This window comes from Nyctereutes procyonoides, unplaced genomic scaffold (genome assembly GCF_905146905.1).
Source record: "Nyctereutes procyonoides isolate TBG_1078 unplaced genomic scaffold, NYPRO_anot_genome, whole genome shotgun sequence".
In the NCBI taxonomy this organism is placed as follows: Eukaryota; Metazoa; Chordata; class Mammalia; order Carnivora; family Canidae; genus Nyctereutes; species Nyctereutes procyonoides.
Genome location: NW_026575020.1, coordinates 42,597,227 through 42,618,830, shown reverse-complemented (window position 1 = coordinate 42,618,830; position 21,604 = coordinate 42,597,227). Strand labels below are relative to the sequence as shown.

The following is a 21,604-nucleotide window of genomic DNA, read 5'->3' as shown; positions in this document are numbered from 1 at the left end:
GCAAATTTTAAGCAAATAGGCAAAAATTATTTTTAAGTTTTATAGCATGCTTGTCTCTAAGGACAAATATCACCACTGAAAGTGGAGACTAGAAACAGCCTTTACCCTGAAAAAGCCAACACGGTTCCATCACTGACACTAGGAATTGGCTTAGCGAAGTTATTTTTAATAGAAAGCACAAACTTTCATGTCAGCTTGGATGTCCAAATTATCACCCATTCCAAATGGGCACAATCAGAATGAATGAGATTTCTCTAAATTCCCATGTTCAGGAAACGGAAGGTGAATATTTGAGAACGAAGGTTTTAATAACCAATTTCTTGCTTCCCTCAGCAAATTAAAAAGAACAATAAATCTGAAGGTCGCAGATTCAAGATTTCAATGCCCAGCTTCTTAGTTTTTGTTTAGAAGGATAGAGAGAAGGATTAAATACAAAATATGGGAGCTTGAAAAGCACTAATCAGCTGTGCTCTGGCGTGAACTCTTCAACATTAAAGAAAACTCACTGAGGACATTGTTCTGAGTTTCCCAAGAAACAAGTATGAGCCCAGAAAATTATAGCTGTTTCCTTTTAGTCCCCTCCGAAATTATAATTTTTGAGTTATAAACACTGGAGGTAAACACCAAGTGCACAAAATAAAAATTTCAACTTTTTTTGAAGCTTTGTCCTTTTCGTTGACAAGACTTTGTTATCGTACTAGACTAAAATCCATTTAACTTGCCATAATGTGCACCGTACACCCAGTAGGGGAAGCCTCCTGACCAGGGTTGTGGCACTTTCTGCCCTTTAATGGCCTTGTGACTGAGGAAGGTTCTCTTTCAGAAGCCCCCAGCGGGTCAGACAGACTCACACAACACAGGCAGAAGTGCTACAAGTATACAAGTGCAGTTTGAATGCCCCAGAAAAGTTTTTGTAAACATCAATGTCCAGCGGCGCGTGGGTGGCTCAGTTGGTTAAGCATCTGACTCTTGATTTGGGCTCAGGTCACGATCTTGGGATCATAGGATTGAGCCACAAGTTGGGCTCTGCAGTGGGTGTGGAGCCTGCTTCAGATTCTCTCTCTCCCTCTGCCCCTCCCCTGTGCTCTGTCTCCCTCTCAAAAAAAACAAAACAAAAAACAATGTCTAGCAAAATGAGTACATAGTCACTTGAAACCTGCGATGGCTCCTTCTGTAATGTGGATCATAAGTCCCCAGACCAGCTGATAGACCTGCCCCCAGGTCTGCCTCTGTGCCAGTTTCCAGGTAGTTCTCTCCTGAAAGCAGCCAACTCTGGAAGCACCCTACAATCCAGTGGCTGCTCTTCCCAGACAGTTCCAACCCACTGGCTACAAGTGATTCACCCCTCCCCTGTCTAAATGCCTGTCTCCATGGGGCACCAGTATAGACCTCCCTCTATCCACTTACCACCAAAACTTTTGTTCCTCCACCATATCTAAGCTGCCAGGAAAGCATCTTTGACCCTTCCCTTTACCCCATGTGGAAACTGCTGGCATCTGCGCTCTGGTGATGGCTCAGAGGCAGATGTGAGGAGTGTCCTCTTCTCTCAGTAAGATGCTGACAAAAGTCGCTGGGTTTCTAGCTGGGCCAGAGCACATGTTCTCAGAGCAAATATGTGCCAGGCTCCGCTGGCTCTAGACTTTACCTCCCTTCTCCAAGCAACTGGAGCACCTGACCCCTCCCTGTGACCCTGGTCCTAGGCGCTGGGACACACTCGGATCTGAGGTGGAAGCTATAAGCCTATCAGCTCCCCACTGACACTGGGAACAAGGCAATCTTTGACCTTGACTTTGTAGATAAGGAGGGCTTCAGCTGTCTTTGGAGGCTTTCTGATTGCTTTGTCGCTGGATTTTGGTAACCCATCTTTTGCTCCTGGTGCCTGGGTGGCTGCCTTAGCAATGCCTTTGCTCTTTTCCTGCCAGTGATCCTCCTCTCTTCCACTGAAGATGATCCAGCAAGCACTGGGTCCTCCTGCTTGTGACCTGAGGCCGGTGCCTGTCCTCCTGCTGCCTACTTACAGGCTCTTTAGAGGCTCACTGCCTACCTGAGTTTCTCAACAAAGTCTGTCTCCAGATGTCCCTGTGGTGGGAAGACACCCTAACTCGGGCTGGAGCTTCCCACACCAGGGACTTGACTCCTGCCACTACTGGCCTGGATTCTTCTCTCTGCTACACACTGGAGTCTCAAGGCCTGGTAGGTCTCATCTGTGAAGCTACGCAAGAGTGTGTAATAGTCTAATCCTCAGGCTTGCCCATACAGACCTACATAACCCAATTTTTAAAAAAACAAAAACAAAATCTGAGCTATGTCACAAGTACTATTCAATCCAAATATCACTGACAATAATTCTTGGCAAAAACACCAACAACAAATACAGCTCCCAACAAATCAATACTTCCAGATCCACCCTCTTCTCTCTGTTCCCTGCACCACTGATGAGTTCATCTTTTGCCTGGATCCTGCAGTGGCCGCTTAGCTCTACCTCTGTTTTCTGGCTCAGCCCTTCCACCCACTCCCAATCATCCCTCTGGCTGGCCTTTCTAAAATGCAAGCTGGCCCACGCCACTCTCTGGCCTAACAATTTCTCAGTGGCTCCTCATGACTTTCAGACTATAAGGATGCTATCCTTTGGTCCCTGCTTATCACCTATCCACAGCCCCTCTCATACTTGACCCTTTCTGACCATCATTAGCCACTTGTCCTTCGCTGAATGAGCAGCTTGCTCTATACATCCTATGTCTTTGCATCAACTCTGCTCCTACGTTTTGTAGGGAAGTCAGGCCCATCCAGTCCCAGAGGCTCAGTTCACATGTTGATTCTCTTCTCCTGGGTCTCTTGTCCTGTCTGTCCCCCAAGCAGATATAGATTAGGTCATGTGCCCTCATTCCAAACCCCCATGGCACCCCAGTCTGGCACTTATTTTGTATTTGACTTCTCTCCCTACATGCTTTTCTCCTTGTCTTTGTATCCCTGGCAGTGCCCAGTACTTGATAGCAAGCTGGCCCCAGAGCTTCCCCACAGAGCCCTCTCCTTCTCTGCCAGAAAGTCCCCTCCCAGGGGTGGACTCTCAAGCAACCCCTGCCATGTGCAGCCATACATCTCAGGCCCTGAAACTTAGCAAAAAATTGTTGCTTGTAGGCTGAGAGTTGACAGTTTGGAACTTTCTTAAAGCAAAGACATATCTAAATCAGATTTTTTTAAATAGAAAGTCTTAATTCGATGGAATCTTGTCTCACATTTAGATCTTTCATCCATTTTGACTTTATCTTTGTGTATGGTGCAAGAGAGTGGTCTAGTTTCATTCTTCTGCATATGGATGTCCAATTTTCCCAGCACCATCTATTGAAGAGACTGTCTTTCTTCCAGTGGATCGTCTTTCCTCCTTTATCGAATATTAGTTGACCATAAAGTTCAGGGTCCACTTCTGGGTTCTCTATCTGTTCCATTGATCTATGTGTCTGTTTTTGTGCCAGTACCACACTGTCTTGATGACCACAGCTTTGTAGTACAACCTGAAATCTGGCATTGTGATGCCCCCAGCTATGGTTTTCTTTTTAAAAATTCCCCTGGCTATTTGGGGTCTTTTCTGATTCCACACAAATCTTAAAATAATTTGTTCTAACTCTCTGAAGAAAGTCCATGGTATTTTGATAGGGATTGCATTAAACGTGTAAATTGCCCTGGGTAACATTGACATTTTCACAATATTAATTCTGCCAATCCATGGGCATGGAATATTTTTCCATCTCTTTGTGTCTTCGTCAATTTCTTTCAGAAGTGTTCTATAGTTTTTAGGGTATAGATCCTTTACCTCTTTGGTTAGGTTTATTCCTAGGTATCTTATGCTTTTGGGTGCAATTGTAAATGGGATTGACTCCTTAATTTCTCTTTCTTCAGTCTCATTGTTAGTGTATAGAAATGCCATTGATTTCTGGGCATTGATTTTGTATCCTGCCACGCTACCAGATTGCTATATGAGTTCTAGCAATCTTGGGGTGGAGGCTTTTGGGTTTTCTATGTAGAGTATCATGTCATCGGCGAAGAGGGAGAGTTTGACTTCTTCTTTGCCAATTTGAATGCCTTTAATGTCTTTTTGTTGTCTGATTGCTGAGGCTAGGACTTCCAGTACTATGTTGAATAGCAGTGGTGAGAGTGGACATCCTAGAGGAGAACACAGGCAACACCCTTTTTGAACTCGGCCACAGTAACTTCTTGCAAGATACATCCATGAAGGCAAAAGAAACAAAAGCAAAAATGAACTATTGGGACTTCATCAAGATAAGAAGCTTTTGCACAGCAAAGGATACAGTCAACAAAACTAAAAGACAACCTACAGAATGGGAGAAGATATTTGCAAATGACGTATCAGATAAAGGACTAGTTTCCAAGATCTATAAAGAACTCATTAAACTCAACACCAAAGAAACAAACAATCCAATCACGAAATGGGCAAAAGACAGAACAAAAATCTCACCGAGGAAGACATAGACATGGCCAACATGCACATGAGAAAATGCTCCGCATCCCTTGCCATCAGGGAAATACAAATCAAAACCACAATGAGATACCACCTCACACCAGTGAGAATGGAGAAAATTAACAAGGCAGGAAACAACAAATGTTGGAAAGGATGTGGAGAAAACGGAACCCCCTTACACTGTTGGTGGGAATGTGAACTGGTGCAGCCACTCTGGAAAACTATGTGGAGGTTCCTCAAAGAGTTAAAAATAGACCTGCCCTACGACCCAGCAATTGCACTGTTGGGGATTTACCCCAAAGATACAGATGCAATGAAATGCTGGGACACCTGCACCCCGAAGTTTCTAGCAGCCATGTCCACAATAGCCAAACTGTGGAAGGAGCCTCGGTGTCCATCGAAAGATGAATGGATAAAGAAGATGTGGTTTATGTATACAATGGAATATTCCTCAGCCATTAGGAACGACAAATACCCACCATTTGCTTCAACATGAATGGAACTGGAGGGTATTGTGCTGAGTGAAGTAAGTCAATCGGAGAAGGACAAACAGTGTATGTTCTCATTCATTTGGGGAATATGAATAATAGTGAAAGGGAATATAAGGGAAGGGAGAAGAAACGGGTAGGAAATATCAGAAAGGGAGACAGAACATGAAGACTCCTAACTCTGGGAAATGAACTAGGGGTGGTGGAAGGGGAGGAGGGTGGGGGGTGGGGGTGAGTGGGTGACGGGCACTGAGGGGGGCACTTGATGGGATGAGCACTGGGTGTTATTCTGTATGTTGATAAATTGAAAACCAATACAAAATAAATTTATTATTAAAAAAAGAAAGTCTTAATTCATCATGTGAAGACATAATAACATATCTTGGAGGACCTCGCTCATAGAGAAGTGGCTAAAATCAATGTGCTGACCCAAACAAAATAAATCGCTTCCATATGCATCTTCAAAAGTTTTCCGTTTATTCAGCAGGTGACACATTTACAGTTGCCTGCCACATCCCGTAGAACTTATTCTACATACAAGATGCACTGTTAGAATAACAGGATGCAGGAGAAACAGAAGATGAGCCTGGACCCAAACTAAAGCCAAAGGACAGATCCTTCTGGAATCACTTCACTGCTGTCTTCCACAGGGAGAGGGCGTAGCCACACCGCCTCTCTGCCTAGAGGTTCGAGAGCCTGCTTTGTCATTAGAACTAATTAATTGCTGTTGGTAAAGTGGAAAATTATATGTTCCAGTCACTGGCACGTGGAATAGGGGATAGAGCGAACTTGCTTCTTTAGAAAGAATATTCTTATATCACCTTTAATGAAACTAGTCCTTTGAGGGTATTTCTCTCTAATTTGTGTTCCAAAAGGAGAGCCATAGCTAGGACTTCTTTCCTACTCTCAGTCATGAGATGAGGCCCGAGCAAAGAGGGGAAAATGTAAATGAAGCCTCATTTGAGGATTCATGTCTTAGGAACTCTGTTCTCCTTCAAAGAATTGTTCTCTTCCAAATCACATTCTCCCAGTGTCCTACTAAATCCTTCGAGTGGCATCAAAAAGCCACCTTTTATGAGCAGCAAGACAGCAAATGATAGCTATCCCTCTTAAACTGTGTGCAAGAATCCTGGTTACCAGAATCCTTCTCGTTCGCTTCCCCTTCTCTAGAGGTGGGTTAATTTTCTAGCTCTGTTCCCTGGGAAATCAATAAAGGTAGAAAGTTAGCTGTGTTACTAGACAACAAAGCATATGGTTAAAATGATCCCTGATCAGCAAATTGCATAAATATCTAGTAGGGTGCTGTAGCTCCAGGCTTTCCTCACGTAGCAATTCTTGTAATTTAGCCTGACCCTGCTGGGGACCCTGGAAACTCTGCTTAGGAGGAGCTCCAGGAGATAGGGCTCTTAAAGTGGTGTTTAAGCCAAGATGGATCCACATCCACCAATGCAGGTCTTGTCTCCTTACACCTGACCTTTCACTTGAGGGGTGAGACTAGGCTCTGGCACCCTTGCAAAGACACCACTAGAGAGAAATGCCTAATGCTGACTGGCTGGCAAGCTGTGTTTCTTGCCCTTTATCTTTTTGAGTGAATTTGAGCCTAATAAGGCCCATGGTAGTCTGCACACTGAATTAAAACCCCCTAGTGGATATGGTATAAATCGCCACTATATAGTGTATGGCTACTGGGTTTTCTGAGAGTTGTTTTCTTAAAGACACGGCACAGAATGCTAAGGAAAAAGAGGAATTTTTTTTGTTTAAGTAAACTCTACACCCACTGTGGGGCTCAAACTCCTAACCCTGAGATCAAGAGTCACATGCTTTCCCAACTGAGCCATCAGGCACCCCAGAAAAAGGGTAAATTGATTCTCCTTTTAAAAATCAACATAAATGGGATCCCTGGGTGGCGCAGCGGTTTGGCGCCTGCCTTTGGCCCAGGGCGCGATCCTGGAGACCCGGGATCGAATCCCACGTTGGGCTCCCAGTGCATGGAGCCTGCTTCTCCCTCTGCCTATGTCTCTGCGCCTCTCTCTCTCTCTCTCTCTCTCTCTCTGTGACTATCATAAATAAATAAAAAAAAATTTTAAAAAAAATCAACATAAATGATATCATGCTAGGAGAAAACACCTTGTATTCAGGCAACCGCTTTCTGACTGAAGCATGTAAAAATGATATAAAAATATGGTTAAGGTTTGGGAGGAAATACAGAAATATTTACCTTGTCGTTTTGTTAAATGAGGGATGGGATTCAGGGTGATGCTCTTTTATAGAACTAATTTACTATTGTATTATAATATGGTTGTGCATATTAGGTTAAAATTTCTGAATATAAGAGAGAGACACTTTGGCTGCAATCACTCCCCACCCCCCACCCCACCCCTAACCCCTGCTTAACTAAATGTTCCTTCCTTGCTGAGCACACTCACTCACCCTAACCACCCTCCTCACTCAGCCATTAAAAATAATGAGTATCAATCAATAGCAGAAGAGGGTGGCAGAGATTAAAAATAAAATGGAAAGGCATACGGGGAGGCTGGGAATGGAGTGAGAGGGTGTCTTCAAAGTGTTGGCTCTAACACTTTCTCAGCACTTGTCCTCCTTATAGGAGAACATCACTGGGACAAGGTCCCTAGGTAAACAGTAAGCACTGGCTCAACCTGTCATTCCCAACACGGAGACTGCTATATTTGGTTTTAAAAATGGCACCTCCAATTATGATACTTAAAGGAAACAGAAGCTTCTAATCCATTTTTGTGGCATATTCCTAGAATTCTAGTACTTCTGTTTCGTGCAAGTAATTTAAGTGAAGTGGTCTATTTTTTTCCCCCTATTTTGAGAACATAGTCTCCTAATTACACCCTTGTATTATAATGCAGAAGGTGAAGGTCATGTTCTTCCACTGGTCAAATTAGTCCAGGAAAGCCTTTCTTTTTATTTTTGAACCTCCAGTCTTTAAACCATTGGTGGGTCAAATCCTGATGACCTCTGCATTAGCTCCCCTCCCAAGATAAGGGCACTGTGGCTGTGCAGGCAGCAAGTCCCAAGAGTCCTTGAGTCTGAGCTCAAAATGCTGTCATGTTTTTGTAGAACAGGGCACCCTGATGCTCAGCCTAAAAACATTTTTCGATGCCAACAATAACAGCAGATACCTGGAAACTTGTTCACTTGGCCAGAGAATATGTCATTGTCGTGAAATGAAACTCCATGCCAGTAGATGTCACAAGGCAAGCGTCGGCCAAATGGGAACTAGAAGACAGAGGGAAAAAAAACTGTGACTATTAACAAAAACTAGAGGAGCAGCACCATCCTGGGTTCTATTACATATATATTCCCAGAGACTTGGTGCATGTCACATGATTTAATCCTTACAATAAGCATGTGAGGTAGATGATATCCTTTCCCATTTTATAGGTGAAGAAATCATTTCAGAAAGGTTATGGAGCTTGCTCAAGATCACAACCAGTGAGGGGTGGAGTTCTCACTCTGTGTGGCAGGCACTATACTCATGGCTTCACACATATTCTTTCATTTCAATTCTCATAATTACCCTAGAAAGAATCATTCCCATTTTACAGGGGAGAAAATTGGGGCTGAGAAAGGTATGTAATATGCCCAAAGTAACACAGAACTGGTAAGGAGAGGAATCAGGATTTGAATCCAAGTCTATTTGAATCCCAAACCATGCTTTTCTTTCTCTGAAAATTGCAACTCTCAAGTCAGTCCCCCCAAAAATGAGCTCACACTCTCTCACTCATGCTCTCTTGTTCTCTCTCCCGCCTCTCTCTCTCTAACACACACACACACACACACACACACACACACACACACACATCTTCACACACGTCTGTGAAGGCAGAATGGATCCCCCAGTGTCTCCTGGCATTCGATAAAGACTTTGCGGATGAATGAATGAACAAACCAGGAATGGTCATCTGATTCAAGGTGAGATGACCAGATTCTCTCTTCCAGGAATTTGGAAATCTAAAATGCCAGGAAGCTTCTGCTGGCCTTTGACCTGGAAATGATAAAAAGCCAGAGCCGGGCAGATGTGCTTGGCTGTAAGCACAGAGAGTAAAGGCAGCCCTGCTGCTGAGAGAGAAGGAAGAAGCAGGTTCAGAGAGAAAAGTGAAGGTGAGACCATGTGGCCCTGGTGACAGGCTGAGTGACCTTCGTTCCTAGGGCTTCTAAGTCCTAGGTCCAGACCCTCCTGAGCCTGGCTGTCCCTCCTCTCCTTGGATCCAGTAAAACAGCCTTGTATTCTTAGAATATATCCTCTCTTTGCACACATTATAGAATTTCTTTATTAGTAGCCAGAAAATCCCTTGGTGAGACAGAAAGGCCTGCTCTTTCTACTACATCCCCCTGCTTCTTAAAGTTATCAACAAGTTCTACACTTACATAATTCATTTTTTAAATCTGTAACTCTGATGACCCTTGTTAAAGGAAAAAAGTGAGGACGTGTCAGCTCATATTTAGAACTTGCTTGTTAGAAGTCTAGATGAAGAGAGATGCCAACACACCAAGTGCAATCACTTGACTTTCCCATCCTAAGACCACAGCAAACCAGGATTTTTATCTGCTCTAAGTTGAGAGAGATAAGTTCCAATGGAAGAGCATAGCATTACTAATGAAATGATGGTGACTCGATACTTTCCAACTATTCTAAATTAAAATGAAGGCAAACAGATTCAAGTCCTTTAAATCATTCACATTATTTCAAAGCTCTGCCACCTGAGTCTGCACCCCTTAAGAGCAAAATGATTTATGCCAGCTCCAAGGATGCCATCAAGAAAAAGCTGACCGGGATCAAGCATGAGTTACAAGCAAACTGCTACGAGGAGGTCAAGAACCGCTGCACCTTGGCAGAGAAACCGGGGGGGGGGGGGGGGGGGGGGGGGGGGGGGGGGGAGGAGGGCAGTGCCGTCATCTCTCTGGAGGGCAAGCCTTTGTGAGCCCCCTCCAGCCCCCTGCCTGGAGCATTTGGCAGCCCCAGACCTGCCCATGGGGGTTGCAGGCTGCCCCCTTCCTGCCAGACTGGAGGGGCTGGGGGGATCCCAGCAGGGGGAGGGCAATCCCTTCACTCCAGTTGCCAAACAGCCCCCTCACCCCCTGGACCTTCCTCCTCCCTCTATCCCTGATGGTTTTGGCTTTCCCAAACCGCTTTTGATCTTCTGATTCCTCTTGGGTTGAAGCAGACCAAGTTCCCCCCAAGCACCCCAGTTTGGGGGGGGGGGCTGTATTTTTTTAACGACACCCCAGTTCCCCACCTGTTCCTCCCTTTTCCCATGCTGCCAACTTCTAACCGCAATAGTGACTCTGTGCTTGTCTGTTTAGTTCTGTGTATAAATAGAATGTTGTGGAGAAAAAAAAAAAAGGGCTGTGCCAGAGTAAGGCATATGTTACACACTCTATTAGCATGAACAACTTTCATCTATAATTTGTAGCATTTCATTTGTTTCTTTGCATCCAATGGACTGAAGTTATTAATTCAGTAGTCATAAATGCAAGGAGATACAACATATGTTATTTTCTTCCAGCTGCTAAGTGCTAACAGGGAAGGGAAAAATAACTTAACAGGGAAGTTTCTCTAAAAAGCAGACTATCCAAGCAAAGTTTACTAAGGTCCAAGTGGCTGTGCTGCCGTCAATGTGGGACCAACACGTACTCCATGTCAGCAGACAACCAATGACTCCTTATCACCTTTATGGTTTACCTTTCAATCCTTGCCAACCTCATGAATCCCCATCAATACTTCATTCAGCAGGGCCTTTAGCTCATTTGGTTTTGAGAAACTGTGTTGTTTTAAAAATCTATTCATTCAATAATTGCTATGTGCCAGACATTGTGCTATGTGCTGACAAAACAGAGAAATACAATTTTAAATAGGTCCCAGGACTTCAAAATCCCATCTCTTTTTAAGATCTTTTTACATCATACTCAATGGTGAAAGACTGAAAGCTTTCCCTCTAAGATCAGGAATGAGACAGGATGCCCACTTCCGCCACTTTTATTCAACATAGTATTGTAAGTTCTAGCCAGAGCAAAAGGTGAGAAAAAGAAATGAAGCATTCAAATTGGAAAGGGAGGGCAGCCCGGGTGGCTCAGCAGTTTAAGCACCACCTTCAGCCCAGGGCCTGATCCTGGGGACCTGGGATCGAGTCCCACGTCAGGCTCCCTACATGGAGCCTGCTTCTCCCTCTGCCTGTGTCTCTGCTTCTTTCTCTCACTCTCTCTCTCTCTCTCTCTCTCTCTCTCTCTCTTTCATGAATAAATAAAAAAAAATGGAAAGGGAGAAGTAAAATTATCTGTTTGCAGATGACATGATCTTATATATAGAAAACCCTAAAGATTACACATGCATATATGCACACAGAAATAATAAATGAATTCAGAAAAGTTGTAGGATACAAAATCAATACACAAAAATCAGTTTTTCTGGGATCCCTGGGTGGCGCAGCGGTTTGGCGCCTGCCTTTGGCCCAGGGCGCGATCCTGGAGACCCGGGATCGAATCCCACGTCAGGCTCCCGGTGCATGGAGCCTGCTTCTCCCTCTGCCTGTGTCTTTGCCTCTCTCTCTCTCTGTGACTATCATAAATAAATAAAAATTAAAAAAAAGAAAAAAATCAGTTTTTCTATATACTAACCATGAATTATCCAAAAAGAAAATTAAGAAAACAATTACATTTGTAATACCATCAAAAAGAATAAAATATGTAGGAATTAACTTAACCAAGGAGGCAAAAGACTATACACCAAAAACTACAAAATGTTGTTGAAAGAAATTAAAGAAGACACACATAAGTAGAAAGACATCCCATGTTCATGGATTAAAAGACTTTATATTTTTAAGATGTCAATACTACACAAAGTAATGTACAGATTCAATGCAATCTCTACCAAAATCCAAATGACTTTTTTTCCTTACAGAAATATAGAAATCTATCATAAAACTCATATGGAATCTAAAGGGACCCCAAATAACCAAAGCAATCTTGAGAAGGAAGAATAATGTTGGAGGTATCACACTTCCTGATGCCAAAACTTACAACAAAGCTATCAAAATAGTGCATAAAACAACAATGAAATACAATGAGATACCACTATACAACTATTAGAGTGGTCAAAATCCAAAATACTAACAACATCAAATGCTGGCAAGGATGTGGAGCAACAGAAACTCTTACTCATTGCTGATGGAAATACAAAAATACTTACTTCAGTATTTTTTTATTTATTTGAGAGAAAGAGAACACAAGCAGTGGGAGTGGCAGAGGGAGAGGGAGAAGCAGGCTCCCCACTGAGCAGGGAGCCAGATGTGGAGCTCGATCCCAGTACCCTGGGATCATGACCTTAGCTGAAGGCAGATGCTTAACAGACTGAGACACAAGTGCCCCAGTACACCCACTCTGGAAGACACTTTGGCAGTTCCTTTAAAAAGGAAACATACTCTTACCATATGATCCAGCAATTGTGTTCCTTGTATTTACCCAAATGAGTTGAAAACTTATATCCAAAAAAAAAAAATCTACACATGAATGTTTATAGCAGTTTTATTAATAATTGCCAAAACTCAGAAGCAACAAGATGTCTTTCAGTAGGTAAATGGATAGATAAACTATGGAGCATCCAGATATTGGAATATTATTCAGTGCTAAAAAGAAATGCGCTATTAAGCCAAGAAAAGACATGGAGGGATCTTAAATGCATATTTGTAAGTGAATGAAGCCCATTTGAAAAGGCTACATACTGTGTGATTCCAACTATATGACATTCTGGAAAAGGCAGAACTACAGAGCCAGTAAAAATATCCTTGGTTGCCACGGATAAAGATTGAGGAGGGAGGGACACCTGGGTGGCTCAGTGGTTGATTGCCTTTGGCTCAGGTTGTGATCCCGGGGTCTTGAGATTGAGTCCGGCATCAGGCTCCCTGCAGAGACCCTGGTCTGGGTCTGGATATCCAGCAACTTTTGTGTAATTAGGGGTGAAGGGCAGTCCTTGTAGGGCTTTCCTTAGGGGAGGTATCTGCAAATGCTGGTTTTATGAACCCATTGTCTAGCCTCCATTCTTCTGGTAATTGCACCCTTGCTTTGTCTCTGCCTCTCTCTCTGGGTCTCCCATGAATACATAAATAAAATATTTAAAAGAAAAAAAAAAAGAAAAAAGGAGTGAGGGAGGGACAAATAGGTGAAGCACAGAGGATTTTCAGGGTAGTGATAATACTCTATATAACGGTGAATACATATCATTATTCATTCGTCCAAACCCACTGGAATGTACACTACCAACAGTAAGGCTTAACATAAATCATGGACTTTGGATGAAAATAATGTGTCAATATATGTTCATTGATGCAACAAATGTACCATTCTGGCATGGGAGAGGCTATGCATATGTTGGGTCAGTGAGCTTATGTGAAATATCTGTTCCTTCTGCTCAATTTTGTAATGAACCAAAAACAGCTCTAAATAAAAAATAATAAATCAATAAAAGTTAGTATGGTACTGGGATAAAAAAAAAACAGACTAAGGGGATAGGATACAGAACCCACAAATAAAGCCTGACATACATGGTCAAATTATTTTTGACAAGGATGACAAGTCTATTAGATGGGGAAAGAACATTCTGTTTAACAACTGCTGCTGGGAAAACTGGATATGGAAAAAGAATGAAGTTGGACTCTAACCCTACATCATATGCAGAAATTAACTCAAGATGGGTCAAATACTAATCGTAAGAGCTAAAACTATAAAGCTGTTAGAAGAAAATATAGGAAATAAGCTTTATGATATTTAATTTGGCAATAATTTCTTGGATATGATACCAAAGCACAGATACAAAAAATAAATAACTTGAACCTCATTGAAATTAAAACTTTTTGCATCAAAATACACTTGTCAACAGAATGAAAGGGCAACCACTGAATAGGAGAAAATATTTTAAACTCCCTTATCTGATAAGGTATTAATATTCAGAATATATTTTAAAACTTTTGCAACTCAAGAACAACAAAAACAATTTAAAAATGGGAAAAGGACTTGCATAGACATTTCTCCAAAGAAGACATACAGATGGCTAATAAGCACATGAAAAGATGCTCAACATCACTAATCATTAGGAAAATGCAAATCAAAACCACAATGAGATACAACTTCACACATAAAAAATAATAAAAAGGAAATAAGTGTTGAAGAGGATGTAGAGAAATTAGAGCCCTCAGGCACTGGGAATGTAAAAAGCTACTATGGAAAATAAAATTGTCACATGATCCAGTAATTCTACTTCTGAGTATTTACCCAAAAGAACTGAAATCAGGAACTTGAACAGATACTGATATACAAACGTTCAGCATTATTCACAATAGCCAAAGGTGGAAACAGTCCAAGTGTCCATCAAATGTCCATCAAGAGACAAAGAAAATGTGGTATATCCATACACTGTAAAATTACTCAGCCTGAAGAAGGAATGAAATTTTGACACCTGGTACAACATCGATGAAACCCTGAAGACATTATGCCAAGTGAAATAAGACACAGAAAGATAGGGCAGCCTGGGTGGCTCAGCGGGTTAGCGCTGCCTTCAGCCCACGGTGTGGTCCTGGAGTCCCGGGATCGAGTTCCACATCGGGCTCCCTGCATGGAGCCTGCTTCTCCCTCTGCCTGTGTCTCTGCCTCTCTCTCCCTCTCTGTGTCTCTCATGAATAAATAAATAAAATCTTAAAAAAAAAGACACAGAAAGACAAATATTATATGGTTCTATCTCTGTGAGCTTCTAGCTAGAAGAGTCCAAGTAGAACAGTGGTTTCCAGGGGCTGGGAGGAGGGGGAAATAGGGTGTTATTTGTTTAATGGGTACAAAATTTCAGTTTGGAGAGATGGAAAATGTTCTGGAGATGGATGATGTTGACAGTTGCACAAGATGAATGTATTTAATGCTACTGAACTATGCATGCAAAAATGGTTTAGATGATACATTTTATGTATATTTCACCACAATAAAATGACAATAAAAAACTGTCTGCTTAATGCCCCCTGAAGGTTAAGGGGCCATCCGTGGCTCTACTCTGAGATCTCTGTAGCCTGGAATACTACATGGCTTTTCATGGGGCAGTTGAAAATTGACAATGTTTCTCAGACTCCCCTGCTCTACATTTTTCTAAGGTCAGCACCTTCTTCCCAGTTACCTAGATTCTTTTTTTTTTTTTTAATTTATTGATTTACGATAGTCATACAGAGAGAGAGAGAGAGGCAGAGACACAGGCAGAGGGAGAAGCAGGCTCCATGCACCGGAAGCCTGACGTGGGATTCGATCCCGGGTCTCCAGGATCGTGCCCTGGGCCAAAGGCAGGCGCCAAACCGCTGCGCCACCCAGGGATCCCAGTTACCTAGATTCTAAATATGGGAGCCATCTTTCCTTTTCCCTTCTTCAAACTCTTTTGGAAAAAGGAATGGATTTGGGGTCAGAAGACCTAAGAGTTCTAGACTTGTTTCTGTCACTTACTATCAGATCTTAAGTAACCAAAACCTTTGTGTCCTCCATGGATTTGAGATGAGAAAACATGTCAAGGTGCAATAGGAACCAAACAAGATAATGGAAATGAAAATGCTTTATACATTCCATATGACAATACAAATCTGAGATAATCATTGACTCACTTATTAAGTGCTAAGAACCTATTATGTGGCACAATATGTCTCAGGTGGCAAAGACACATGGGAACATGTCTGCTTTCAGGGAGCATACAGTCCATTGGGGAGAAAGAGTTGACTCAAAAGTCACTGCAATGTGTCACTGCAAACCATTGTAAGGGCTGTGAAATGAGGTCCAGAGAGCAATGAGAGAACAGGGAGATCCAATCACATCTGGGAAGTCAGAGAAGGTCACTCTGAGTAGGGTGACCATGTGTTCATTAGCCCGGGACAGTTCCAGTTTACACCTGTTGTCCTGGTGTTGATATTAATAGAGTGCTTTTTTTTTCCACTTTCAAATGTATCCCAGTTTGAAGAGCAAATTGAATCCTCACCCTATTCCTGAGAAAAGGCTGTTTGAGCTGAGATTTGAGTTCTTCGGAAAGAAGAACAGGCAAATGAAGAACAAAGAGTATTCTAGGCAGAGAACAATTATATAAAAGCCCAGACGTTCAGACTGACTATGGCCCACTGGAAAGCCTGAAGGCAGGTCAAAGTGGCTGGGGCACAGAGGACCAGAGGAAAGGAATGTGAGATGAGGTTGAAGACTTAGACAGAGGCAGACTGTGGAGGGCTGACCCTCAGCCAGAGAGCAGAAACAGTAGGTCATGCAGAGAACAGACTAAGATGGACCAGAGAGAGAAAGCATGAGCCAGAAAAGGCCAGCAAGAGCCAGAAGTGTTTCAAGACATAGAGAAGGGTAACCAGTGTGAATGTGGATGAGATGTCAAGTAGGATGGAAGCTTAACAACTGCCCAGTGGCTATGATGACAGGGAGTGCTTTAGGGCAACATCAGCCCACAGTGATCATCTTCCTGGTCTCTTCAACACTTACTGTGCTTTTCATTGTCTGCACTTTTGCATACTTCGTGTGCAACTCTTATCTCCCTCTAGGACCAGGAACAATCTGACACATTTGTCTCAGGTCTCCAAGGATGGCTAACCAGGTGTCCAATTGGTCCTAGGCCCACAGGAAAACTAGAAGCCATAATCCTAAGAATCACCCATGACACCTCTCCCTCCCCAATATCCTACTGGTCAGCAAGTCTTTTAGTTTCTCTCCTCTCTTATTTTTAAATTTCCTCCCATTCCTTAATAATCCCCAGGGTTGCTGCCTTACCCTGAGGCCTCACCTCTTACCTGGATGAGGTCTCCCCTGCTCCAGGGTCTCCTCTTCTAGTCCAGCCAACACACAGAGGGGCATTTCTTTAAAAACACAGCTCTGACCATGTTACTCCTTTGCTTACAACTCTTCAATGCCTTCCCATGAACACAGGATCAAGTCTAAGCTCCAAGCCTGGCCTGAAAGACACTTTCCACACTCCCCTCTGCCAACCTGCTTGCCTTGAACTGGGCCAACTATGCCCTGGACACTTGTATGGTTACTGCCAGCTTACTTGTGATATTTAAGTATATTGCACTTTACTGTTTTGTGCTGTGGGCTTCTACATGTTACTCCTTCTGACTGGGCTCTTCTGACTTGGCTTGACCACCCACTCCCTCCTTCCATGAAGGTGTCTCATGAACCCTCCCTTCTGTGTGGCCCCTGTCACTCATATCCTCTCAGGACATTCTGCAACATCCTGTCTGTAAAGCTGCCGGCCTCGCCACTTTGTGAACTCTTTAAAGATAAAAACAGTTTCATAATCATTTTTGTGTCCCTAACACCAAGTCTTCAGCACACTGTAGGCTTTGTTTATAACCTTTTTGGGGCCAAGAATCACTTTGGGATTCTTGCCAGAAAACCACACATATGCATGAAATACCCACATGTGATTTGAGGAGATTCAAAGACTCCCTGAAGCCTTTAGTTGTTCATAGACATCACCGTTAGTAACATCTGTAGTATGTTTCATGAATAAGCACATAAGTAAAAGAACTTATGAATAGCAGCTACTGAAGTACATTATTATTACCATCATCTCTGTCATCATTAGAACTAATATTTAGGAAATTCTTATTAATAGGTCTATATGCTTAAAACACAGATTATCTCATTTAATCCTCACAATGATCTGAGGAGAAAGGTGCTACAATTAATCCTATTTATAGATGGAGAAACCAAAGCTTTGAGAGATCAGATGACTTTCCCAGAGTCAGGATCAAATCAAGGTCTATCTGCTTCCAAAATCTATGCACTTAACCATTACACACAACTGACGCTGAACTTTTGCTATGGTTGTACTTATTAGTCACACATGAACTAGAGTAACTAGCCAACCCTACCCCCACATGCTACCATCTTTGCCCCAAAGGAAGATTCTCCCTCAGCGTATACACCTGTGTGGACCCAAAGTCCTTGTCCCTCTTACCTAGAAGGACTAAAACAACTTGCAAAACAGCCAGGCTCTGAAGAGAACCGAAAGCATTAAATGTCCTTTGTGCATATGTGTCCTTAAGGAATTGATGTGCGGGTCCCTCTTCTAATAAATAGCCCAAAGAGCAAGTTCAAATCCCCCAAGGGATTTTACAAAATGAAATTTCACAGTGAATGCTGATGAAAGCACAATTCACATTTCTGTACTTTTGTGAATGATTTTCTTCATAAAACTTCTTGAAAGAAAATCTTTCAAGTGATTGGGCATAAAAGTGGCAAATAAGCCTTGATATGGGCAAGCATATGTGTAATGCATCTACAGGGGGAAATGACCCAAATTACTGCTTTCAAATGAGAGGCCCACAGCACTCTGGGGAAATGCACAGAAGGGGTAGAAGCCAGCACAGCTTACTTGAGCTGGGAAGACCCTGGTTCCAGCCTTGACCCACCACACCCCCACCCAGAGACTTTGACATACTGACCTTGCCCCCTCTCTGGCTCACCTACAGTGGAGGAAAACAAGAGCAATAAAACCTGTCCACCTCGTGGGGCTGTCATATGGACTGAGGTAGCGCCTGGGAAAGCACTTTGTAAAAAGCAAATTGCTGTTATATAGGATAGCCTATTATTTTTAACGTCTAAGGAAATCACCTCAATGAGTAACTTCAATTTAAAAAGATGCCAACCAAATATCAAGCACCATTAGGACTGCTCTCAAGTAAGAACACGGCAGAGTACCTACACTTGGGAAACCTTCAATGATGCCCCGGGGCAGAGTTAATGGATTTCTTCTCTCCAGTGTCTCCTCTGCACTCTGTTGATGCCTGTTGTACAGTCACTGCCTTGTAGGGTATTTATGCTTACATGACTGCCTCCCCATCACACAGAATCCTTCAGGGTAGAGACACTTCATTTGTCTACGCTCTCCCCAGCCTACTCTTCTGTGGTAGGCTATGTCTAAGATAGTCTCCGATTATCCCTGCCTCCTAGAATTCAGACCCTTGTACACAAGGGACCTTTGGACACAGTCCCACGACTGGCACAGGCTTGGTCTATGGAAGCAATAGCTACCGCAGAAGTGATGAGATGTCCCTTCCAATATTAGGATATCTTTTTTATTTTATGTATGTATGTATGTATGTATGTATGTATGTATGTATGTATTTGAGAGAGAGAGAGTGAGCGAGAGAGAGAACACAAGCAGGGGCAGAGTGAGAGGGAGAAGCAGACTCCCCTGCTGAGCAGGGAGTCTGATGTGGGATGCAATCCTGGGACCCTGGGATCATGACCCAAGCCGAAGGCAGATGCCTAACCGACTGGGCCACCCAGGAGCCCGTAGGATATCTTTATAAAGAGATTGTGGCTTCTATCTTGGGCCCACTGTGCGTGTGTGTATGCATGCACACATCTGTCTGGCTATCTGTCTGGCTGGTTCTCATCTCTGTCTTTCTTTCATCATCATCACTCTGGAGAAGCCTAGGGAGTGGGAAAAAAATCAAAGCCTCCTGCCAACAGTCATGTGAGTGAGCTTGGAAGTGGGTCCCTTGGCCCCAGCCAAGTCTACAGAGACTGTGGTCTTGTGAGAGACCCTGACCCAGAACCCCAGGTAAGACACGCTCAGAATCCTCACCCTCACTAAGTGTATGAATAATACACATGTGATGTTCTCAGGTGCTAAGCTTTGGAGAACTCTGTTACATGGTAGTAGATAATGAATATACTACTCCAGGTTATAACAGTGCCTTAGAGAATGAAAGCTTCCTAAAAATGAAGGAATTTAAGACCAATATATCCTTATAAGAAATTTAATAATTATTATTTATTAAGCACTTAATTGTGTGCCAGGTATCTTACATTTATGCCTCCATATTCTGTTGCCGATAAGTGGCAAACACAGAATTTGAAGTCATGTTGGTCTGTCTCCGAAGACTGTGCTCTTTTGGCTCCATTAACCTGAATGGATGGGCAGATGGATAAATCTATGAAAAAAAAATTAGCACATATATCTATGCAAAAAAAGAGCTGTGGTTAACACTTCAAGGAAGAGCATAGTGCAGCAAAGTCCAGAGAAGACCAGTTAAGATAGAGAAAGGACTGAGCAATTGCCTTTCAAGGATGGACTAAAAACGTAACACTCTTTTCTTCAATCAGGAAAGCAAGCTGACAAAGAAAATACGGGTGGAGATCCATCAAATGCTGAAGGGTGTGACTGGATGGAACGCGGCTCCATCTGCCAAATCTGATGTTGTCAAAAGAAGGTGAGCCCCCTTTTAAGCCTGAGAGAGGGAAGCTAGCTCCCTCTTCTCTTGCTCACATCTCAGTGAATGGCATCACTATTCCTTCCCCCCAACTCTCGACAGATTCAAGAAGCACCACCTACCCAACTGAGGGGCCACAGGGAAATTCCAGGCTCCCACCTCCCTATGGAAAATAGTTTAATGAGAAAAGGCCTCCCCATGCTGGGGAGGGACTGGTCAGCTTCCTGACCACTGCATCTCTGGATGGGGCTGGGGGCAAAGCCCACACATGGGGCAACTCCATGCCTCTTTCCTCAGCAGAAACAATAGTGACAATGTGATTTGGGTTATTAGATGATTAACAATGCATTTGAGCCACCTAGCATGGTGCCTGGCACAATGCCAATTATACAGTAGGTGTTCAAAAGATATTGATTTCTTTCTTTTCTTCCATGTTTTCCCATCACCCTTCACCCCATCCCTATTGGCTGATAAAATATTAACCAAAGGAGATTGTGGACAGGGCTGTTTTCTAGGGCCAGCCTAAGGTTAACGGTGTACAAGGTCTATTCAGAGTATTTGAAGCCATGTAGGTCTTCCTGAATATGCATTTAACCTCTGGGGAAAGCCTGTACTTGCACACAAAAGTTCCTTGACTTGACTGCCAGAAGCTGGTTTCAAATCTCAACTTCTAAGGCTTTTGGTTTTAACAGCTAAAAAAGAGGACTAGCAAAGCCTCCATCACAGAGGGTATTGTGAAGATTAAAAACAACTATGTAAGTGAAAGAATGTTTGTGAATAGCCTGGCACATAGAAGGAGCTAAGTTAGTCCAATTATAGAATATTGACCATGAGCATCCTAGATTGTTCTTCACCTAATAAAGTCCCATGGTAAGAGAGGCAGAGAGGAAATGTCCCCAGACACCTTCCCTGGTAGAGAAAGCAGAGGCTGGCTCTGAACAAGTTCACCTCTTCAAAAACAGTAGTGGATCAAACACAGCTCTGGGGATTCAGGAGCCAGTCTAGGCTGGCTGCATTATGTATGGGAGAGTCCAGCAGGAGCAACTGTTTCCACTCCAGAGAAGGAAAGTTGAACTGAGGAGGGGCCGTTTGAGCTGGGTGTGAAATAAGTGATTGTCAGGCAGAGATGAGGAGAAAGAGAAATCGGGTAGAGGGCAGAGTGTGTCCAAGGCAGGGATGCTGGAGAGCATAAGGAGTTCCACGTGTCTAGAGCCCAGAGTATGGAGGGTAGATAAAGCTGGAGTGGTCTCCATGAACCAGACAGGTCATGATGGACTCACAGGGCAAGCTGCCGAGCTTGAACTCGATTCTGCAGGTAGAGGAGAGTGAAGGGAAGTGTTCTGCGGGGCTATGCCAGATCTGGCTAGAATGGAGAAGGG

At 43.2% G+C, this 21,604-nt stretch overlaps 1 protein-coding gene across 3 annotated transcripts in view; it reads right to left on the bottom strand.

Moving 5' to 3' along the window:
• The window catches only part of TTLL11 (tubulin tyrosine ligase like 11), a 250,608-nt gene that overhangs the window by 186,236 nt on the left and 42,768 nt on the right, over positions 1–21,604 (bottom strand). For 2 of the 3 annotated variants that reach the window (XM_055319618.1, XM_055319625.1), the window contains exon 2: positions 8,115–8,211. The exons of the other annotated variant lie outside the window; for it this stretch is intronic. In XM_055319618.1, coding sequence (XP_055175593.1) covers positions 8,115–8,211 — 97 coding nt within the window. The remainder of the gene's footprint in view (positions 1–8,114; positions 8,212–21,604) is intronic. 3 annotated transcript variants of the gene reach the window in all.